The sequence below is a fragment of the Halictus rubicundus genome, chromosome 2 (assembly GCF_050948215.1).
Source record: "Halictus rubicundus isolate RS-2024b chromosome 2, iyHalRubi1_principal, whole genome shotgun sequence".
NCBI lineage: Eukaryota > Metazoa > Arthropoda > Insecta > Hymenoptera > Halictidae > Halictus > Halictus rubicundus.
Window position 1 is genome coordinate 1,670,187 of NC_135150.1, and position 17,650 is coordinate 1,687,836.

Sequence of the window (17,650 nt, forward strand, 5' to 3'; positions counted from 1 at the left end):
ATGAAAACTCTGGCAATCGACACGTTCAGTGCCTGTACAATGATGCTTTAAAAACACAGCAACTCATTTAACCTTTCCATCAATAGTATCCACTTTATTCTTACCAATACCAACTTCTTTAATATTCTTATTGGAAAATAGCAAAATTGTAGATTTTTATGTTCCCAGATGATCACAGATTAATTTATGAAACTATGAAGTGCAACGTCATTGAATATCCTAGAAAATTTCGGTTATTGATATAAGGGTTAAAGCTTTTGAAATAAGATCTCAATAATTATTTGTTAGACCTTCTTCGATTCGATATTATGAACATTCTTTGATTCATTTTATTCAATGTCGAAAGTAGTTTTCGTGATTCACTGGATTGTTATACGTATAAGCAGTCTAAACAAATTAATGCGTGCAAAGTGCGTAAAGCTCAATTAATTCGAACATAAAACCTACCACAACAATTATAATATTATTTATTTTTCATCCACGGCACTGCATAAGATTTTATCAAAGGTTGATGATCATCAGCATTTTCATAGAAAACGATAAGACAATTCGACCATCCTGTCTAATATCTTGAATGTATTTACAACAGCAGAGAGCAGCCAAGCACAATAATACGAACATTTGATTAGTAACTCGACGAACGGACACGTTCGATCGAAGTGTCATAATTATAGCAATGGGTTTCCAATTTTTGCGCAAACGATACCGGTACGATGGACCGTACAAAAGCGAAATGGAACGTGACGATGTAAGCAATGTCGTGTATATGGAATGAGAATGATTACCGTGACAGTTCCCAGTGACAGCAGTGTCAGTAATTCCGTTAAATTACCCAAATTTCTACCAACGGTGGTCGTGAATCAGTTAACGTGCGTGAAAAACGGAAACGGATTTCTCTTCGTTCCATCTTGAACAATCACCCTCCCAAGTGGCTTTAAGCTCGTTGGTGCAAAATCAAAACCCCAAGTACGAATTTAACGAGAAAACGAAAAATAAAATAGACACATACGTGTACAAAAAATGAGTTGTAAACCGTACATGTTAAATGGTTCCAGAAAAAAGAAAAAAAAAGTGAACTAAGAAGAATATAAAGAACAGACTGAAACGAAGGACGAGAACTTTGAAAAATGCCTTACGAATGTGCTTGGACTTTTAAATCGTTCGCGTCTTCGGAGTTTTGCGGCGGTTCTCGGTCGTCATAAATGTAATTAGCTCTCCGGGTCCCAGAACGGCTAGTATATCGGCACCGCTAAATTCGTCTTTGATCGATAAGCCTCGGATCGAGACGTCTGTATTCGGAGGAGGCGAGATACCGCTACGATTCCGCCTCCCCGAACTTCAGACGCCGTGACTCTTCTCTGGAAAGGTGTAAAACAACGTAAGTGGAACTGAATAGATCAACAAAATTATGGAACGGGGGAAACATGTCGCGAGACGCGGTTTTCTTTCTTCTTCGTCGACCGACGACACGTTTCACGCTCTTTCCTCTCGATTTTTTCGCTTTTCTCTTTTGTGTCGATCGTCGATCGTGGCTGACGTATATGAGGTAAGGCGATGGCCGAGGAAGGAGACTCGAGATCGCAAAATGGCGTCCGTGTGATCGGAAATACGTTTCAACCCTCTCGGATCTAGCCCTCAAGATGTCTGCCGAATGAATTTTCATCTCTCAATTTCGTCGACAAGGCACAGTGACATATGTGGAAAATTCACTATTTCTTAATCTCTTATCGCTGGCATATCGGCGAGAAAATACTAATTCAATGACAAAACTATGTTTTCTAAAATTATTTCTCTTTGGAACCTGCACTAATGTATTTGTGACATTTTTCTGATTAAAATGATACCAAACACGACACCATTCCTATTTACTTATTTAATTCGCGACACAGTAGAACCTCCATTCGAACTAATCAGTGGAACATGAATGTTTTTACAACCTTAGATTATGATTGTATATATATTTACAATCTTAGATTAAATCCTTGTGTATAATAAATCGCGGTGTATATGGATCGCTTTCGATGAAACTCTTCGCATGAGTATTCGTATATCACCGGTTCGGATAATCGAGGTTCCACCGTATCGCGGATTAAACAAGCAAATATGATCCAAATGGTGTCGTGTTTGGTTTCATTTTAATCAAAAAAATCTCCCAAATGTGTTGGTCAAAATTTAATAAGAAAATAATCAAGAAGTTGTGTCACCTTTCCGCAAATATCAGGCACATCTCTTCCGCATCTACCGTGATATGTCACTCAAGATATGTCGCGTCTACGGATGCGAGAAGGTCGAACGAAATTTCCTGGCCCATCATTCCATGCAACGGTGTCAACGTTTCAGTGTTCTATTTTTGAATTTCTGTGTATGGTGTTCTGATCTGCTGCAAGTGGATTGCGGACTTCGTGCAGTCAAAAAATAAACGTAGAATATTGTGAAATCATTTTATAGAAATGTCATAGTATTTGCAATGTAAGCATTTATTTCTAATGTAAATGTATCAGGATAGACGAATGTTTTGTTTATATTTACGAACGACTCTCAAAAATGTTTGCACAAAAACCCGCAATGTGGTTGTCTGTGTCCGACAAACTAAACCAATACGCTGTATTCAAATGCAAATTTGGTTACAGTGAACGAACGAATTTATTTGAATGGATTTTCTACTGTATATATATATCCATTCCAAATTTCTGTTTTCTCCTATTCTATAAATCGTAAATGTTTTACTGCTCTTGCGATAAAACCGATTTGTAAAAATCGACTTTTACACATTAAACTACATATACAGTGTTTACTCGATATATGTCGAAAACACGAGTCTAGCCACGGACATATCTCGGTCAGGAGATACTATACTTTGAACCACGCGACCTTACACTCCTCGGCGACCGAGGTCTCTCAAACTTCTTGGCCCCTCACGGGGTATACCTCGCGGCAGTGGGGATAGTTCTGGGCCTTTTATCGGCTAGCTATTAGGGACATATATAGAGTAAACACTGTACATACTAAACGTAGTTATTTGTGCACGTAGATATTTGGAATAAAAGTCTCAATCCTTTACTAACATTTAATATTTTGCATAAGTATGCTTAACATTTTGTTCCATGTTTCTAGTACTTAAGGGTGCAGTATTCAATTTAGTCTCGTTTTCTACATCTAATCTGTTGTCAATGGAATGCTAGATGATGTGTTGTTTATTTGAAATGGATACTTTCTAAAAGTTTCATCACACGTAGCATGCAATTTACCTGAAATTGTGCGCGAAACACGGACACCGCCCTTTGCAATGACGAAATGAGAGGAAACCGAACGATCGTTGAATATAATAGGCGCTAGGAAAACTCGGACGACGTAAGAGAGAGGTAGAGAGAGAGAGAGAGAGAGAGAGAGAGAGAGAGAGAGAGAGAGAGAGAGAGAGAGAGAGAGAGAGTGAGAGAGAGAGAGCGGGAGAGAGAGACAGAGAGAGAGAGAGAGAGAGAGAGAGAGAGAGAGAGAGAGAGAGAGAGAGAGAGAGAGCGGGAGAGAGCGGGAGAGAGAGAGAGAGAGCGGGAGAGAGAGACAGACAGAGAGAGAGAGAGAGAGAGAGAGAGAGAGAGAGAGAGAGAGAGAGAGAGAGAAAAGGGGTGCTTGTGAGGGATGAGTGCCAAGGCAAAGTGAAACATAATCGGAGCGCATAAATTGGGAACGACAAAGATGCATGGCGATTCTACGATTCAGATGTTAACATGGAAATGTCACTTTTACAGATCAGCGAAATTACGTGACAAAGTACCCGCGCAACATGGCACAAAATTTCTTTTGAACTCTTGAATTGGTACGCGTCCACTGCAGCGGCTGAAAAATGCTGTCGAATCGCAGCGCGAAAACAACTGAGATTCTTTGGGGGTTTTAAAAGCAGACACTTCCGCAGATTATCATCGCGCGGTTGTATTCAAATTGCATCTTATGAATTTTCAACGAACGCTCTAGATCTATTTCATTCATGAATTATTAATTTCCCTTGCGAGACTGTTGCATGTATATTAAATTTTAGTCCATTCCGTGCGGACGCGAAGAACAATTACCTAATCGCTGCGGTTTATTGACCGTCTCAATGGCTATTTCACGTACACGTTTGTGTAATTAGCAGACTGCGGATCTCTAAACGTTTATGGCTTCCGAAGATATTCGAGTAACAATAAAATGGACATTTCAATTCATTTTTGCTTATATTTTCCACTGTGTAACGAAGTTATCAGTTTAGTTAAGAAAATTCTATTTTCATTTTAAATTGCCAATTTAACTAAGAAAAATCTATTTCGTTTCGTAATTTGCACACTTGATTGTCCGATCGTTGTGCTAATATGGATTTTCAAGACTTAATTTACACAGAAACTGGAATCAAAGAGAAAGTGTAACCTATCTAGGGTTCTAAATATTATACATTCGCAACTTCATTCAAACTTTTATATTGTATTCCTATTGGTCCATCTTAGGAAGTCGAAGCGTTGCAGACACTCATTTAGAATGTACGATAAACTGTTCCACTATTTATACACGCTGATAATCAATTAAGTTTGTCCTTACACTATTTCGTATTCTGCATGCAACAACATTTTATGTAATAATCAACTTAGAAATGCGTTTTCAGAATTTGCTTAAACTCAGTGAATTTTTTTTTAACTAACAATCATAAAAGTTGCACAAAATCGCAGTAATTTATTTAAAGAGAGAAAATTAAAAAGTGCAGATTCAGTGAGTCCTGATATACTTCATATATCAGTATAAGAATATTAATATTTGAAACTGGACAACTGAAAGATCAGAAATCTGAGCTACAATCAACGTGCAAGCAATTTGTTAGAAAATATAATGAAAAATGAAGATGCCGATTTAATTGTAAGATTTGGTTGAATACAAACGACAAGTTTACCGGTCCTCAATTCAAATATTGAATCGACATTGCGTACTTCTCTTCTCTACTTCTCATTGTAATACCGAAAGAGATTGTTAATCTGCTAATTCAGGAGGTTGAGGTAACTTGTTGTTGGCAATCGCTAGTGTTTTTCAGTAATTTTCTTAATTCAACCATTAGTTCGTTCAATATTCATTGATCCTCGTATAAATACACGTGTATTGAACCATTTCAACACGGCTTTCAACATTGGGTGTATTTATATCCCAGCAATTATAATTATTGCCCCTCGTAAAAGATAACAGGAAATACGTTAGCCAAACTGTGATAAAAAAATTAGAAACATTTATACATCTGTTAACCCTTAAAATTTCATACCAATAATCTGACTATTGAAATAATAAAATTTACATGACTTCATTATTATATAAAAGAATTATTATAGAAAATATTTATAACTATTATAGAAAAGAATTCATTATTATAGAAGTAACAAAAAATTTTTATTTATGATGAATCTCCCCAAGCATAATATATTTTATTTCAAACAATGATACTTCGCGAAGGATTTTACATTATAAAAATTACTGAACTACAGATTTTATGCATTTATGGCCATAAATGACTAGTTATAATTTGAAACATATTTTTATCTTCATTTTAAGAGTTACAAAGTAATCTATAAAAATTGCAGTTTACATAAAGATCCGCAATGTAATAATCGATAACAGAATCATCAAAAAGTAAAACTTAGCCACCTGTTTTTCAAACACAATGTCATGTTGAAAGGGTTAACTGTATATGTAATAGTAGATACACGTGTACTCAAATGAACACATCCTGAGATACGTATACTGTGCGTGACTGTAAAGAAGACAGCTGGAAGATCTGATTTGTTACTAGTAGACTGCGTATTTTATGCATCTATGACAAAAATGAATTGGTGTAATTTAAAATGGCGCAATGATTAGAAGGATTTAAAAATATCAATATATCATTTTCACCTTATCAACACTGCAACGTTATCCTAGGGTATCTCATGATCCCAGTAAAATTTATTGTACACTGATTCAACTTCTTTCGAACATTTGGTTGTTGTGATCTTTGAACTATACATCTAGATCTAAATATATTTTAGTAAATTTTAACCGAATTTTTGGGGGAAATCCCTGTCCAGTACTTCTTGGACCGAGGGAACAGTATACCACTTCAGGGTTAAGATTGATAAAGAAACAGAGAAGCTTCTATACGGCTGCTGTTTCCTGCAATTTTTATTTTGCACAAAGATTCGCAGTCCAGTTATTAGGCATATACATATAATTTTGTTATTGGTCGAAGTAACTCAAGTCTTCTTTTCGGCCACAGATAGTACACGTAGAAGAAATAGGGATCTCTAGTTTGTCCATTCAAAAAGTCACCAATTAAAGTTGTTGGCTCACACAGAGTGACTCCTTGTTAACATCTGACAGGGGTGGGAAAGGGTGGGGCTGAGGGGTAACCGACGAGTTGTAGACGCGAGGATGTAGACACGCGAGCGGGAAAGATACATACACATAATAGAGCTCGTGGGAGAGTAAATATTAGGTTTTTTTGTTATCGCACTCTCGAGTCCCTCGAGAGGATCCGCCTCAGAACGAAAACTTACATAGTCCTCCTACCTTGGAGGTCTTGGCGTAGGTCGCTGCAGCTCTTCCCGGCTTTCGCATTCGCCTGTCCAACGTTCGTTCGATGCCGCATGGTGGCGGATGCGCCAGTCGTAACTGGTCCTGGCCCAGGACTCGGGGTTCGCGACGCGGATGGCAGCCCGAGGAGGGAATCAAGGACGTCCTCCAGGGTCGTGGAGCCGGGGCTCGGCTTGTTCCGCAGAAGAGCTGCCGTCGCCATCGCCTCGTCCGTATCGCTCTGGCCCGATCCTAATCGGTTTCATGCAGGGATCAAGAAAGTGACAGAGACGTCCGCGTCATCCTCTTGGCCTCGAACGTTCGTTTCTTTGGATAGTTTCTGCCAGAGTTGGGCAGTATCCGATGAAAAATTTATTTGAACGGCTTCCGGATACAAATTCTCTGTTCTTTTGTTTCTATTCGAAGTCGGATGAATAGCGAGAAGTTATTTGTATCTTTATTCGTCGAGCGTCTGGTTTCGAGATTTGTATTCGACGTGTCTCCGGATGATTTTCTGGCTATCTTCAGGATTTATTCGGATGGTCGGATACAACGCCCCCATTTATTCGACGGGTTTATTTGTAGATACTCGGCGTCGCCGACCATCCGAACGATTTTAGGCGTCGAATAAAAATTAATGTCAGAATGTATTCGAAGGCAGATGTCGCGGCGAAATTTATTCGTAACTTTTATTCGATATCCGAAGCTCGATTTGGCCAGACGATTTATTTGAGGATTTATTCGGGACGAGTATTTGGCAGAGATGAAAATGAAATGTATCTTTTATTCGAAATTGTATTCGAAGTTCGGATGGCGGACTTTCTTATCCGACGTTGCCAAGCCATAATACGTAAATACGTACCACGGTACAGTGACTACCATTAATAATCGAACACTTTTTATCGGTTAAACTTTAAACGCTAACTTACACAAATAAATTTTTATTATTTAAACAATTGTTTAAACAAATAAATTTTTATTGAAACAAATGTTTGCACCAGTACATTTTTACTAGTTAAACGCTAGTTTACACAAATAAATTTTTATTATTTAAACAATTGTTTAAACAAATAAATTTTTATTATTAAAACAAATGTTTGCACCAGTGAATTTTTAATAGTTAAACGCTAGTTTACACAAATAAATTTTTATTATTTAAACGATTGTTTAAACAAATAAATTTTTATTATTAAAACAAATGTTTGAACCAGTACATTTGTATTATTGAAATAAATGTTTAAACCAGTACATTTTTATTACTTAAAATATTGTTTAAACAAACACATTTTTATAACTTAAACAATTTACGTCACGTTTTGCAGTGAGTAAAACTCTTTATAAGAAAAGGAAATGTCATTGGGTTTCACCATTGGTACTCTGCTGGATGTTAAATTATTAAGACAATTTTATAGAGAACTCTTTAGATTATGTATTATGTACAGGTACACGTACATAGGCATTGCATGCAATGGCATTTTTCTGTCTACGGTTCTGAATTACCGACTCTGTAGAACATGCTCTGGTACGGCAGCGGACTCTATCGAAATGGAACGGTCAGCTAGTGAAATAAAATTCGTTGATGAACTTCGAAGGAAACGTTTCAATACTGGCACCGTCTAACTTATCGGATTTGTGACGTGTTTAGACTTGTTTTCATCAGCAAACTATTTGCAATCGATTAATAATGTTCCCATGGCAGAATTATGAATTGTAACAAACATTTTATTGTTATTAAGAAGTGATGGTGAAACGCTTACATTGTTGTCTCCAGGCGGCACATGACGCGACCCTCCATATGGTTGTGATTCAGTATCAGAGGCAACATTGTAACCAGTAGCGTATTGGCGTTTACCAACTAAATCTAATATTGTTTCTTATTAACGTTACCATAATGATATCATTACCTACCGATTGAAAATGTTTTCCTGAACAAAATAAGCCCAAACACGGTACAAATCGAATAATAATATCATCGGGTTCTGCTGCCTTTTTCTTGCGCCTTCGGCCACGCGGCATATACAGGGTGGCCCACATAACTCTGAACAGCTCAATATCTCGAAAACTATGCGATCGATTTTAAAGTTCTTAGTCTTAAATTGCATGGAACTGAAGGGCCTTTCTGACTACATAAACATGAAGTGGCCACCCTTCCCCTTTAACGGGGGAGGGGAGGTACCTTTGTAATTTTAAATGGAACCTCCTATAAAATGTTACATACTTAGATTCTACCGGAAAAAACAAGTCAATTTTGTCTGAAACATTTTTTTGTCAGATACTTCCATGATGAGATATAACAGTTTGAAGTTTCGAGTTGTAGGTACTTGAAGTGCTCGGAAATAGCGTTATGGAATTATACGCGCTTGAGTCCTTTGCTTATTTGTGAAGAAACACAAACAATAATATTTACAATTCTTGAGTTTGATTCACTTATCTATGAAAACGTTTTCAGTTTAAAGCTGTTATTCAAGCAGTAACATTGTGATTATGGCTACTTTTGACACAGAAGTGAATATGTTATTAACGTTAGGTGAATGCCAAAAAAAATTATCGGCGCGCAGCAGTGATGTTTTTTGAACGTTATGGGATCAAAAAATGTCATGCAACATTTCATAATTTAGAAAAGCGGCTTAGTAAAGCTGTCACTAATGAAAATAATAGTGCCAGTATTCTTGCTGCAAATTACATTAAATCCTCATATTAGTCGACGTACACTTGCACAAACATCACATATTAGTCGTTCATCAATTCAACGAATTTTGAAACGGCAAAAGTATCATCCATATCACATGGTTTTATCACAAGAGCTTTCGATAGCAGATTACGATCACCGTGTAAGATTTTGTAAGTGGCTGCAGGGTGTTGTGGAAAACGACTTTTTGTGCAAAATACATTTTTCCGATGAGGCCACTTTTATGAATTCAGTGCATGTAAATAGACATAATCTGCATTATTGGGCCGTGGAAAACCCAAACTGGATGCGATGTGTTCCCTTTCAACATCGATGGTCTTTAAATGTTTGGTGTGGCCTAATAGGAGATTTTGTGATTGGACCTTATTTTTTTCAAGAAACTGTAACATCTGCAAGTTATTGTGATTTCTTAAGAAATCATTTTCCTGCGCTTTTGGAAGATGTGCCACTGCACGTTAGAAGAGAAATGTGGTTCCAACAAGACGGCGCTCCTCCACATTTTGCAATCATCACCAGGCAATTTTTGAACGAAAAATTTGGGAACAAATGGATAGGTCGTGGGGGACCTCGTCAATGGCCTCCTCGATCCCCCGATCTAACACCATTAGATTTTTTCTTATGGGGATATGTAAAAGACAAAGTTATGTTTGAACCACCGACGACAAAAGAGGATATGAAACAAAGAATACGTGACGCTTGCGCTTCAGTGACTCCCGAAATGTTAAAAAATGTTAGAACAACTTTGATGTTTCGAGTAAATAAATGTTTACAAGCCCGTGGTAGACATTCTGAACATTTAATTTAAAGTACATTTTATTTCTTCACGAATAAGTATAATTCCATAACGCTATTTCCGAGCGCTTCAAGTACCTACAACTCGAAACTTCAAACTGTTATATCTCATCATGGAAGTATCTGACAAAAAATGTTTCAGACAAAATCGACTTGGTTTTTGCGGTAGAATCTAAATATGTAACATTTTATAGGGGGTTCCATTTAAAATTACAAAGGTACCTCCCCTCCCCCGTTAAAGGGGAAGGGAGGCCACTTCACGTTTATGTACTCAGAAAGGCCCTTCAGTTCCATGCAATTTAAGGCTAAGAACTTTAAAATCGATGGCATAGTTTTCGAGATATTGAGCTGTTCAGAGTTATGTGGGCCACCCTGTTTATGTGCAATCACAGACAACGATATACATATGCATATGTGTGCAACGACAGACGTCGATCCCTGCCGAATGATTCCGAGAGTAGAAGAACGAAACATGTGTTACTTTCTTTTTGGCTGAAGGTGTGCGTTGTTTTCAACAAATGCAATCTTTTCATAGAAGGGAACTTTTTAAAAATTTGCAAAAAAATGAGGATATAGCCCCAAGTGTCCTCTTTACAGACCTGTTTTTTTAAAAAGATGAACATTTTAAAATTAACGAAATTAAAATTATCTGAAGCGAATGCTGCATCGCGATACACAACCTTGGACGGCCGGACACTGTGCTGGGTCGAGAAATTTCGTGACATTTTACAATAAATGTTGAACCGTAAGAGATATCAGGATGAAATTTGCAGTAAACTTCATTAAAAAATTATGCCTATCCACTGATAATTGTCGTCATAAATATATATTTTCAGTAATAATTTTTTAATTCATTGTTTCAATGGTTAACTTGTTATTTATTTAGTACTGTTCCAGATAATTTAAATCATCGATGTCTTTGATTCTAAATTTCTGCATTTTTTACAGAGTCAGTAAGTCAGAACCGTAGGCAGAAAAATGCATTCATTACATGCAATGCCTATGTACATGTATCTATACATAATGTAAAGAGTTCTTTATAAAATTGTCTTAATACCTTAATATCCAGCAGAGTACCGATGGTGAAACCCAATGACATTTTCTTTTATTATAGACTTTTACTCATTGCAAAAGGTGACGTAAATTGTTTAAGTAATAAAAACTTGTTTGTTTAAACAATCGTTTAAGTAATAAAAATGTACTGGTTTAAACATTTGTTTCAATAATAAAAATTTATTTGTTTAAACAATTGCTCAAATAATAAAAATTTATTTGTTTAAACAACCGTGTCAGTAATAAAAATGTATTGGTTTAAACATTTGTTTCAATAATAAAAATTTATTTGTTTAAACAATTGTTTAAATAATAAAAATTTATTTGTTTAAACAACCGTTTAAGTAATAAAAATGTATTTGTTTAAACAATTGTTTAAATAATAAAAATTTATTTGTTTAAACAACCGTTTAAGTAATAAAAATGTATTTGTTTAAACAATTGTTTAAATAATAAAAATTGATTTGTTTAAACAATTGTTTAAATAATAAAAATGTATTGGTTTAAACATTTGTTTCAATAATAAAAATTTATTTGTTTAAACAATCGTTTAAGTAATAAGAAAATGTATCGGTTGAAAGATCTGATTAAATAATAAAAATTCATTTATTAAACAGTCATTTAAATAATAAACATTTACCTATGTAAACATCTGTTTAAATAATACAAATCTATTTGCTTAAACAATCGTTTAAATAATGAACATGTATGTGTTTAAACATTCGTTTAAATAATACAAATTCATTGGTTTAAACAATCGTTTAATTAATAAATAGTGTTTGAATATTAATGGGAGTCACTATACCATAGTACGTACTTGCATATTACAACGTAAGTATTATGACTTGGCAACGTCGCTCGGTCTTTTATCCGAAATTCGAATACAATTTCGAATAAAAGATACATTTGATTTTCATTTATTCCTCATGCTCGTCTCGAATAAAAAATCGAATAAATCATCTTCCCTACGTCGACCATCCGAATAAATCTCAAGGCCACGCAAAAATCGTACGTCGAAAATCAAAGATACATTCTGAGTTGCGAGTATCTGCCGAAATTGACCGTCGAATACATGGGGGCGCTGCTAAAAACTATCGAATAAAAATCAAAGATACTTTGCAACTCATCAGCTGTATCTTCGAATAAATTCTCTCAAATAAAAAATCTCGCCGCTAGAGGCGTCGAATACGCATAGCCGTTGCTTCGCGATTCGGATGACCCACGGACGACAAATGAAAATCGTGAAAAGCATCCGACGGATAAACTGTGGTGAATATGTATCCGAGAGAAACGAGTTCGAATAAAAGATAGATTTCATTTATTTGTATTCGAAATTTTAAAATAAATTTTTGCCCAACTCTGGTTTCTGGTCGTCGCGTTTCTCGTGCGTGGCGTTTCGTCTGATTTTTGTGTCTCGTCCTCAGTTTTTTTCTTTTTCTTTTTTTTTTCTCTCTCTCGTAATTAGGTATGAACCATTTAAACGTGTTTCAAGTAGCTGTCGATTTTTCCCGATTTTTCCAGATTTTCTGCCGATTTATGCTAACACGTAGCTTGTGGAATTTTAGTTGGTACCTTTGGCTCTGCCGTCCCGATGTTTCGTTACCAGAGATTCGTGTCGGAACACTAAATTTTGTACGACGCTACTCTGATAGTGCGAAATTAAGTTGCTCTGATAATTACGAAATCAACACTTTGCCGACCGGAAACGTATTAATGGGCTTCTAAATGACTGTGTTATATCAACAAAAGCTTTGAAATCTATTTTTAAATAATGATCCCAGGAGAAATTACTAGATTAGTTAACGCAATTCATTAATTAGCGATTGAAATTGTTACTATTATTAAAAAATTCATTATGAAATTCTAAGCTATGAATCGTAGATTTTTTAAATACTGTGAAGTAATCACCGGTAAGTAACGTGTTAAAAATGGTTGTAAGAAATTCAGGATACTAAACTAGATTCTAAGAAGGTAATATATTGTAATGGTAAGGTATTATAATATTAACCAAGATCCAAGAACTCATAGTGAAATTACGAGTCCAGTATCAGTGATCTGAAATTTCTAACGCAACTACATGTCTCTGAACTTCGTGCATAGGAATTTTGCAATGAATGATGGTCTACACAGTCTAAGGAATGTAACCTTTAACATATCAATGGGTTTAAGCATTATTAACCTTCTGTGTTGGATTAATGTTTTTTACAAGTTAGAATATCCTTGGAAGATCTCAACCCTCCTATTAAATTGTTTCGAGATTGAACTTTCCATACTATAAGAAGACATGAATATAATTGAGGTTTGTAAAATTTTTTAATGGAATTCATAATTTATGGAAATCGGATTCAAAGAAATTTTTGTTTTGTATATTAAAAGATTAGTGGTGTTAAAAATAAAAGTAAGCGATTACCGACTATGAACAATAAATATGTGAGATGAATGAATGGATGTGTGTGTGTGGATGAATGAAGGGTGAGCGGCGGGGACGCGAGAGCCGCGAAATGTTTAAAGGTATCAGGCGTTGCCCCGCAACCTTCGCGGCGCGAATCACCTGAGCGAACGGAAAAACAGCGCAAGGGATGCGATGTTTTGACGTTCGCTCGAAAAACGCTAGGACAAGCGGCCGTTGCCCCGGGAAGTAAACAAATAAAATAAATAAGACGAACGCTATATAAAAACGGGGCAGACGGGCATCGGAGTGAGTTAACGATTGAAATAGATGGTGAAAGTCGTATAGTCGGGTTTCTTTTGTGTCGAAAAAATAATAGTCGAATCGGTAAAGTTTTAGAATTTAAGTCGTGATTGTGAATTATATTGCCAATAAATATCTGCGTGACCAGTCAGCCGGCTTTATTCCTACAAATATTAAATGTATCGATCTTTATATAAATAATTTGTACCTTAAAATTTCTATAATCTAGGATTCCCCGTGCTTCAGAATAATTTTAATGTTAGTTAATCTTGGAGTTTCAAGAAGCTTGGATTTATATTTGTTAATAGAGTTTCATCAATTTTTTAATATCATATTTAACTATTTCTTTGAACAATAGTATAATTTTAACTACATAGTTAGTCACCAACACAGGAGATAAAATATTTCCGTACCCAATTACTAATTACGTGTATTTGCCAACCAATAAAAAGCAGTTAATAAACAGACCTGATCATTTGAAAAACGAGAATTTTCGTTTACTGAAAATTGTTTACCTATTTTAACGAATCCCTTATTTTCACAGTATTTATCTCTACATTTATAGTATCGTTACTTAGTTCAGTTTAGTTATTTACAAACTAACAGTCAAGACTCAATAATTTAAAATTTGAAAGAATAATTTCGTCGAAGTTTTTCTTACTGCCAGTTCAAAATAGATAACTTGAAGTCGTAACGTTCTATTTGATAGATATTCACCGATTCAAAGTCATCGAGTGGCACGATCAATAATAGAAGTTACGCAATGTTCACGCGGCGCACGGAACAATGTGTGTTTTGTCTATTCAATGTTCGAGTATCACGTAACACTGGCTACAAAATGGACATCGATTGCTACTTGAAGCACGTTCACTGAAAGCGCGCGAGGTGTATATGCGAAAAGGTCAAAAAACCTCTCAGCCGACCATCAAAGTTCTAGGGTGCTCGTCACGTGTTTCGTTGGGGTGTCTGCCAAGGGCCCTTTTAAACGCCACATTTTTCGGTAGACGTCCATTGCAAAATATTCTACACTTTCACCGTGTGAAAAATAACAAAAAAATCTTGATACAAGTTTTCAAATATTTTTACATCGTCCAATAGAGCAGTTGTTAACAAATTGCGCACGGCGTTCTGTCCCATCAATTTTTCAAACACCAATACCTTCTATTCGGTTAAAAAATATTAGCATTTGTCTTACTGAATTCCTATTGAAGAGTGCAATACTCTTTTATTCTTTAGAATTTGTGAAGAAGACATAATATATTCAAAATATTTAAGGATTGGTTGTAACAGAAACAGAAAATGTAAAACACTCGATTTTTAAAATGCATCAAGGAAAACGAAGAGTATTATCAATCACTGATCAAAAGCATAAGATTAGTGATCACCAGACTGCGGATGTTACGCATTTATGACAAAAATGAGTGCCCTTTAAACCAGGAGAACCATTACGAAAATTGTGGAGTACGGATGTATTACTTTCAACTTGTAACAATGTTTAAAATAAGAAATAAATGTCTACGCATCTCACAAGCAATTGTGACAATTTTGATTTCGCGTAAACATCCACAATCTAGTAATTAGAAAGTGAAATGAAAACGAAAATTGGTTTCGCGCTTTCCATCTCCATTCATCCTTTTCTGGCGAGTTTGTTGGCAAAGCGGAACTTGAGAACGAGATAGCCGGACGTTAACAAACAGCAATGCCGAAGACTCACAGCAACTTCGACGTTTTGTCATCAAACAATAAGTCTCCTTACCTCGATCAAGTCGAAGAGAAGCCACGGCTCGCCCCGGAGTCTCTTTCGAACGTCGACTATTTGCTACAAGGATCCCTTCGAGCCCGACGTTTCTTCCAGACGAACTCGTAACGAGCACCACGGAGTTTTCGTCTCAGCGAAAGTTTTTACAAACTTCGAACCAACTCGAACAACTGAGAGAACTTCCGAGCGGACTCTGCACACGCGGACAGAACTCTCTCGCGGGAAGAGAGGGAGAGAGAGAGGCAGAGAGAGAGAGAGAGAGAGAGAGAGAAAGAGAGAGAGGGAGAGAGAGGGAGAGAGAGAGAGCAGACTAAACTCCGCGGGCACAAACGTTCGATGAGACGCACTTGTAAGATGGGCTCTTTGCGTTGTACAGAGACCGGCAGCGATTCTTGTCCAAGGGGGATGTCACCCCCTCAGTCAGAAAGTAACCGAACCAGTCCACTGTGGACCTGGAAATTAAACTTTCCCCACTTCTGCGTCTCTTAGATCTCTGAGATGATCTCTTATACTTGCATTTACTGTTGGTTCAGGACTTGCAAATCAAATTGTTAGAACCACTTACACAAGTGGATAATTTTAGTTTGATTTCGTATATTGTATGTAAAGGATTACTCTATTCTATGTCCACTCTAAATATCCTGAATAGATTCGGATAATATCTTTTAACAGATGCTCCTTCGATATTTAAACATTAATTCCTAAATATGTACACCATATTATTTCGTATTGTCCAACTAATCTAGTAATACTTTCGAATATTTCATAAAAATTCGATCAATATTTATTAAATTCGCAGATCACATTCTCTAATATTCTTTAATTATTCGAATAATACGTTCCAATATTTTTAAAAATGTTTAAGCAATAGTTTTGTAATATGCAAAGTACAAATAAATTTTAAACATCAAAACAGTATATTCTAATGTCCTCTAAGTATTCGAACCTCGGAACGAACTGAACAAAAGCTCAAACAATTCTCGAATGTTCGATTACGTGACGAAGTAACTCATAGAGGGGGAGGGGTTTGGTTCGACAATCGCAGCCACTTATCGATGACCCCTGGCAAAAAGAATCGCTGCCGGAAGCTGTAAAAGTCGGATACGGGGAAAGAGTGAGGACGGTGTACTTTCCGAGCCTCCTCGTGCGTATATTCTGAATGTACGGGCAGAGCAGGGGCGTAGCTAATCACGAGTACAGAAAAAAAGAAAAACAAGAAGAAGAAGAAGAGATATAGAGGGTGTGGGACGGAGGTGGTTGCTTGTAGGGTGTATTGCAGACGCCTACGATTTTTTTTTCACCCGTCATCTACGCTTCTACGTTGGTCTACAGTGTGCTCTCTACTTGCACTGCTTCTACAACTAAATACCAGACACACGCAGGCTAGCCTAAGTTCTATAGCTGGAACGCTCTATTCTCTTCGGACGGGGCTCCGCGGAAAAGCACACAAGGCGAAAACGAAGCTGAAAATACAGGGTTCCTTTTTCGAACCGCCGTTTACCAGATATTTACGTGGCAACCTCGTTCTCTTTCTGCCGGAACAAACGGCGGAACTGTTTTTCTTGTTCTTTTATATTTTCCTTTGTGCTCTATTTTTAGCTAGAAGTACATCGAGCGCGCGCGAACACACAAATCACGCGGATGCAAGAACAAGTCGTGAAACAATTTAAAAAAAAAGAAAAACTAGATTGAGAGAATGAGAGAGAGAGAGAGAGAGAGAGAGAGAGAGAGAAATAAAATAGAAAAGAACAAAAGACGAAAGCGATGTTGCGGCGAAACAAATACAGCACTTACCGTGACGACACAAGCAGAGCGCATCAACCAAATTAATCGATACACGTTTATAGATTGTATGTACATATTTTGGATAATTCGTAAAATGTTGGTACAAACATCGTAAAGGTTGCGAGTAAAATTTCTTGTACGCTACAACTACTACAACAGCAACAATGCTAGCTACAGTTGCCGCTGACGGACACAAGTTTATATCCATTATCTTAATATAATTACTTATATTTTATATATAATAAATTAATTAATTAAATTAAAAAAAATATATAAATATTATATATTCATTTAATATGTATGTAATTACATATATGCGGCGACT

The 17,650-nt window shown here is 36.3% G+C and overlaps 1 protein-coding gene across 10 annotated transcripts in view; it reads right to left on the reverse strand.

The window, feature by feature from the left end:
- The window catches only part of LOC143363127 (uncharacterized), a 180,816-nt gene that overhangs the window by 8,840 nt on the left and 154,326 nt on the right, over positions 1-17,650 (reverse strand). For 6 of the 10 annotated variants that reach the window (XM_076803747.1, XM_076803739.1, XM_076803745.1 and 3 more), the window contains one exon: positions 6,553-6,807. In XM_076803747.1, the coding sequence (XP_076659862.1) occupies positions 6,553-6,807 (255 nt within the window). Of the gene's footprint in view, positions 1-1,136; positions 1,359-1,418; positions 1,645-6,539; positions 6,808-17,650 lie in introns of those variants that run through there. The other 4 variants (XM_076803773.1, XM_076803763.1, XM_076803766.1 and 1 more) reach the window with 4 other exon arrangements.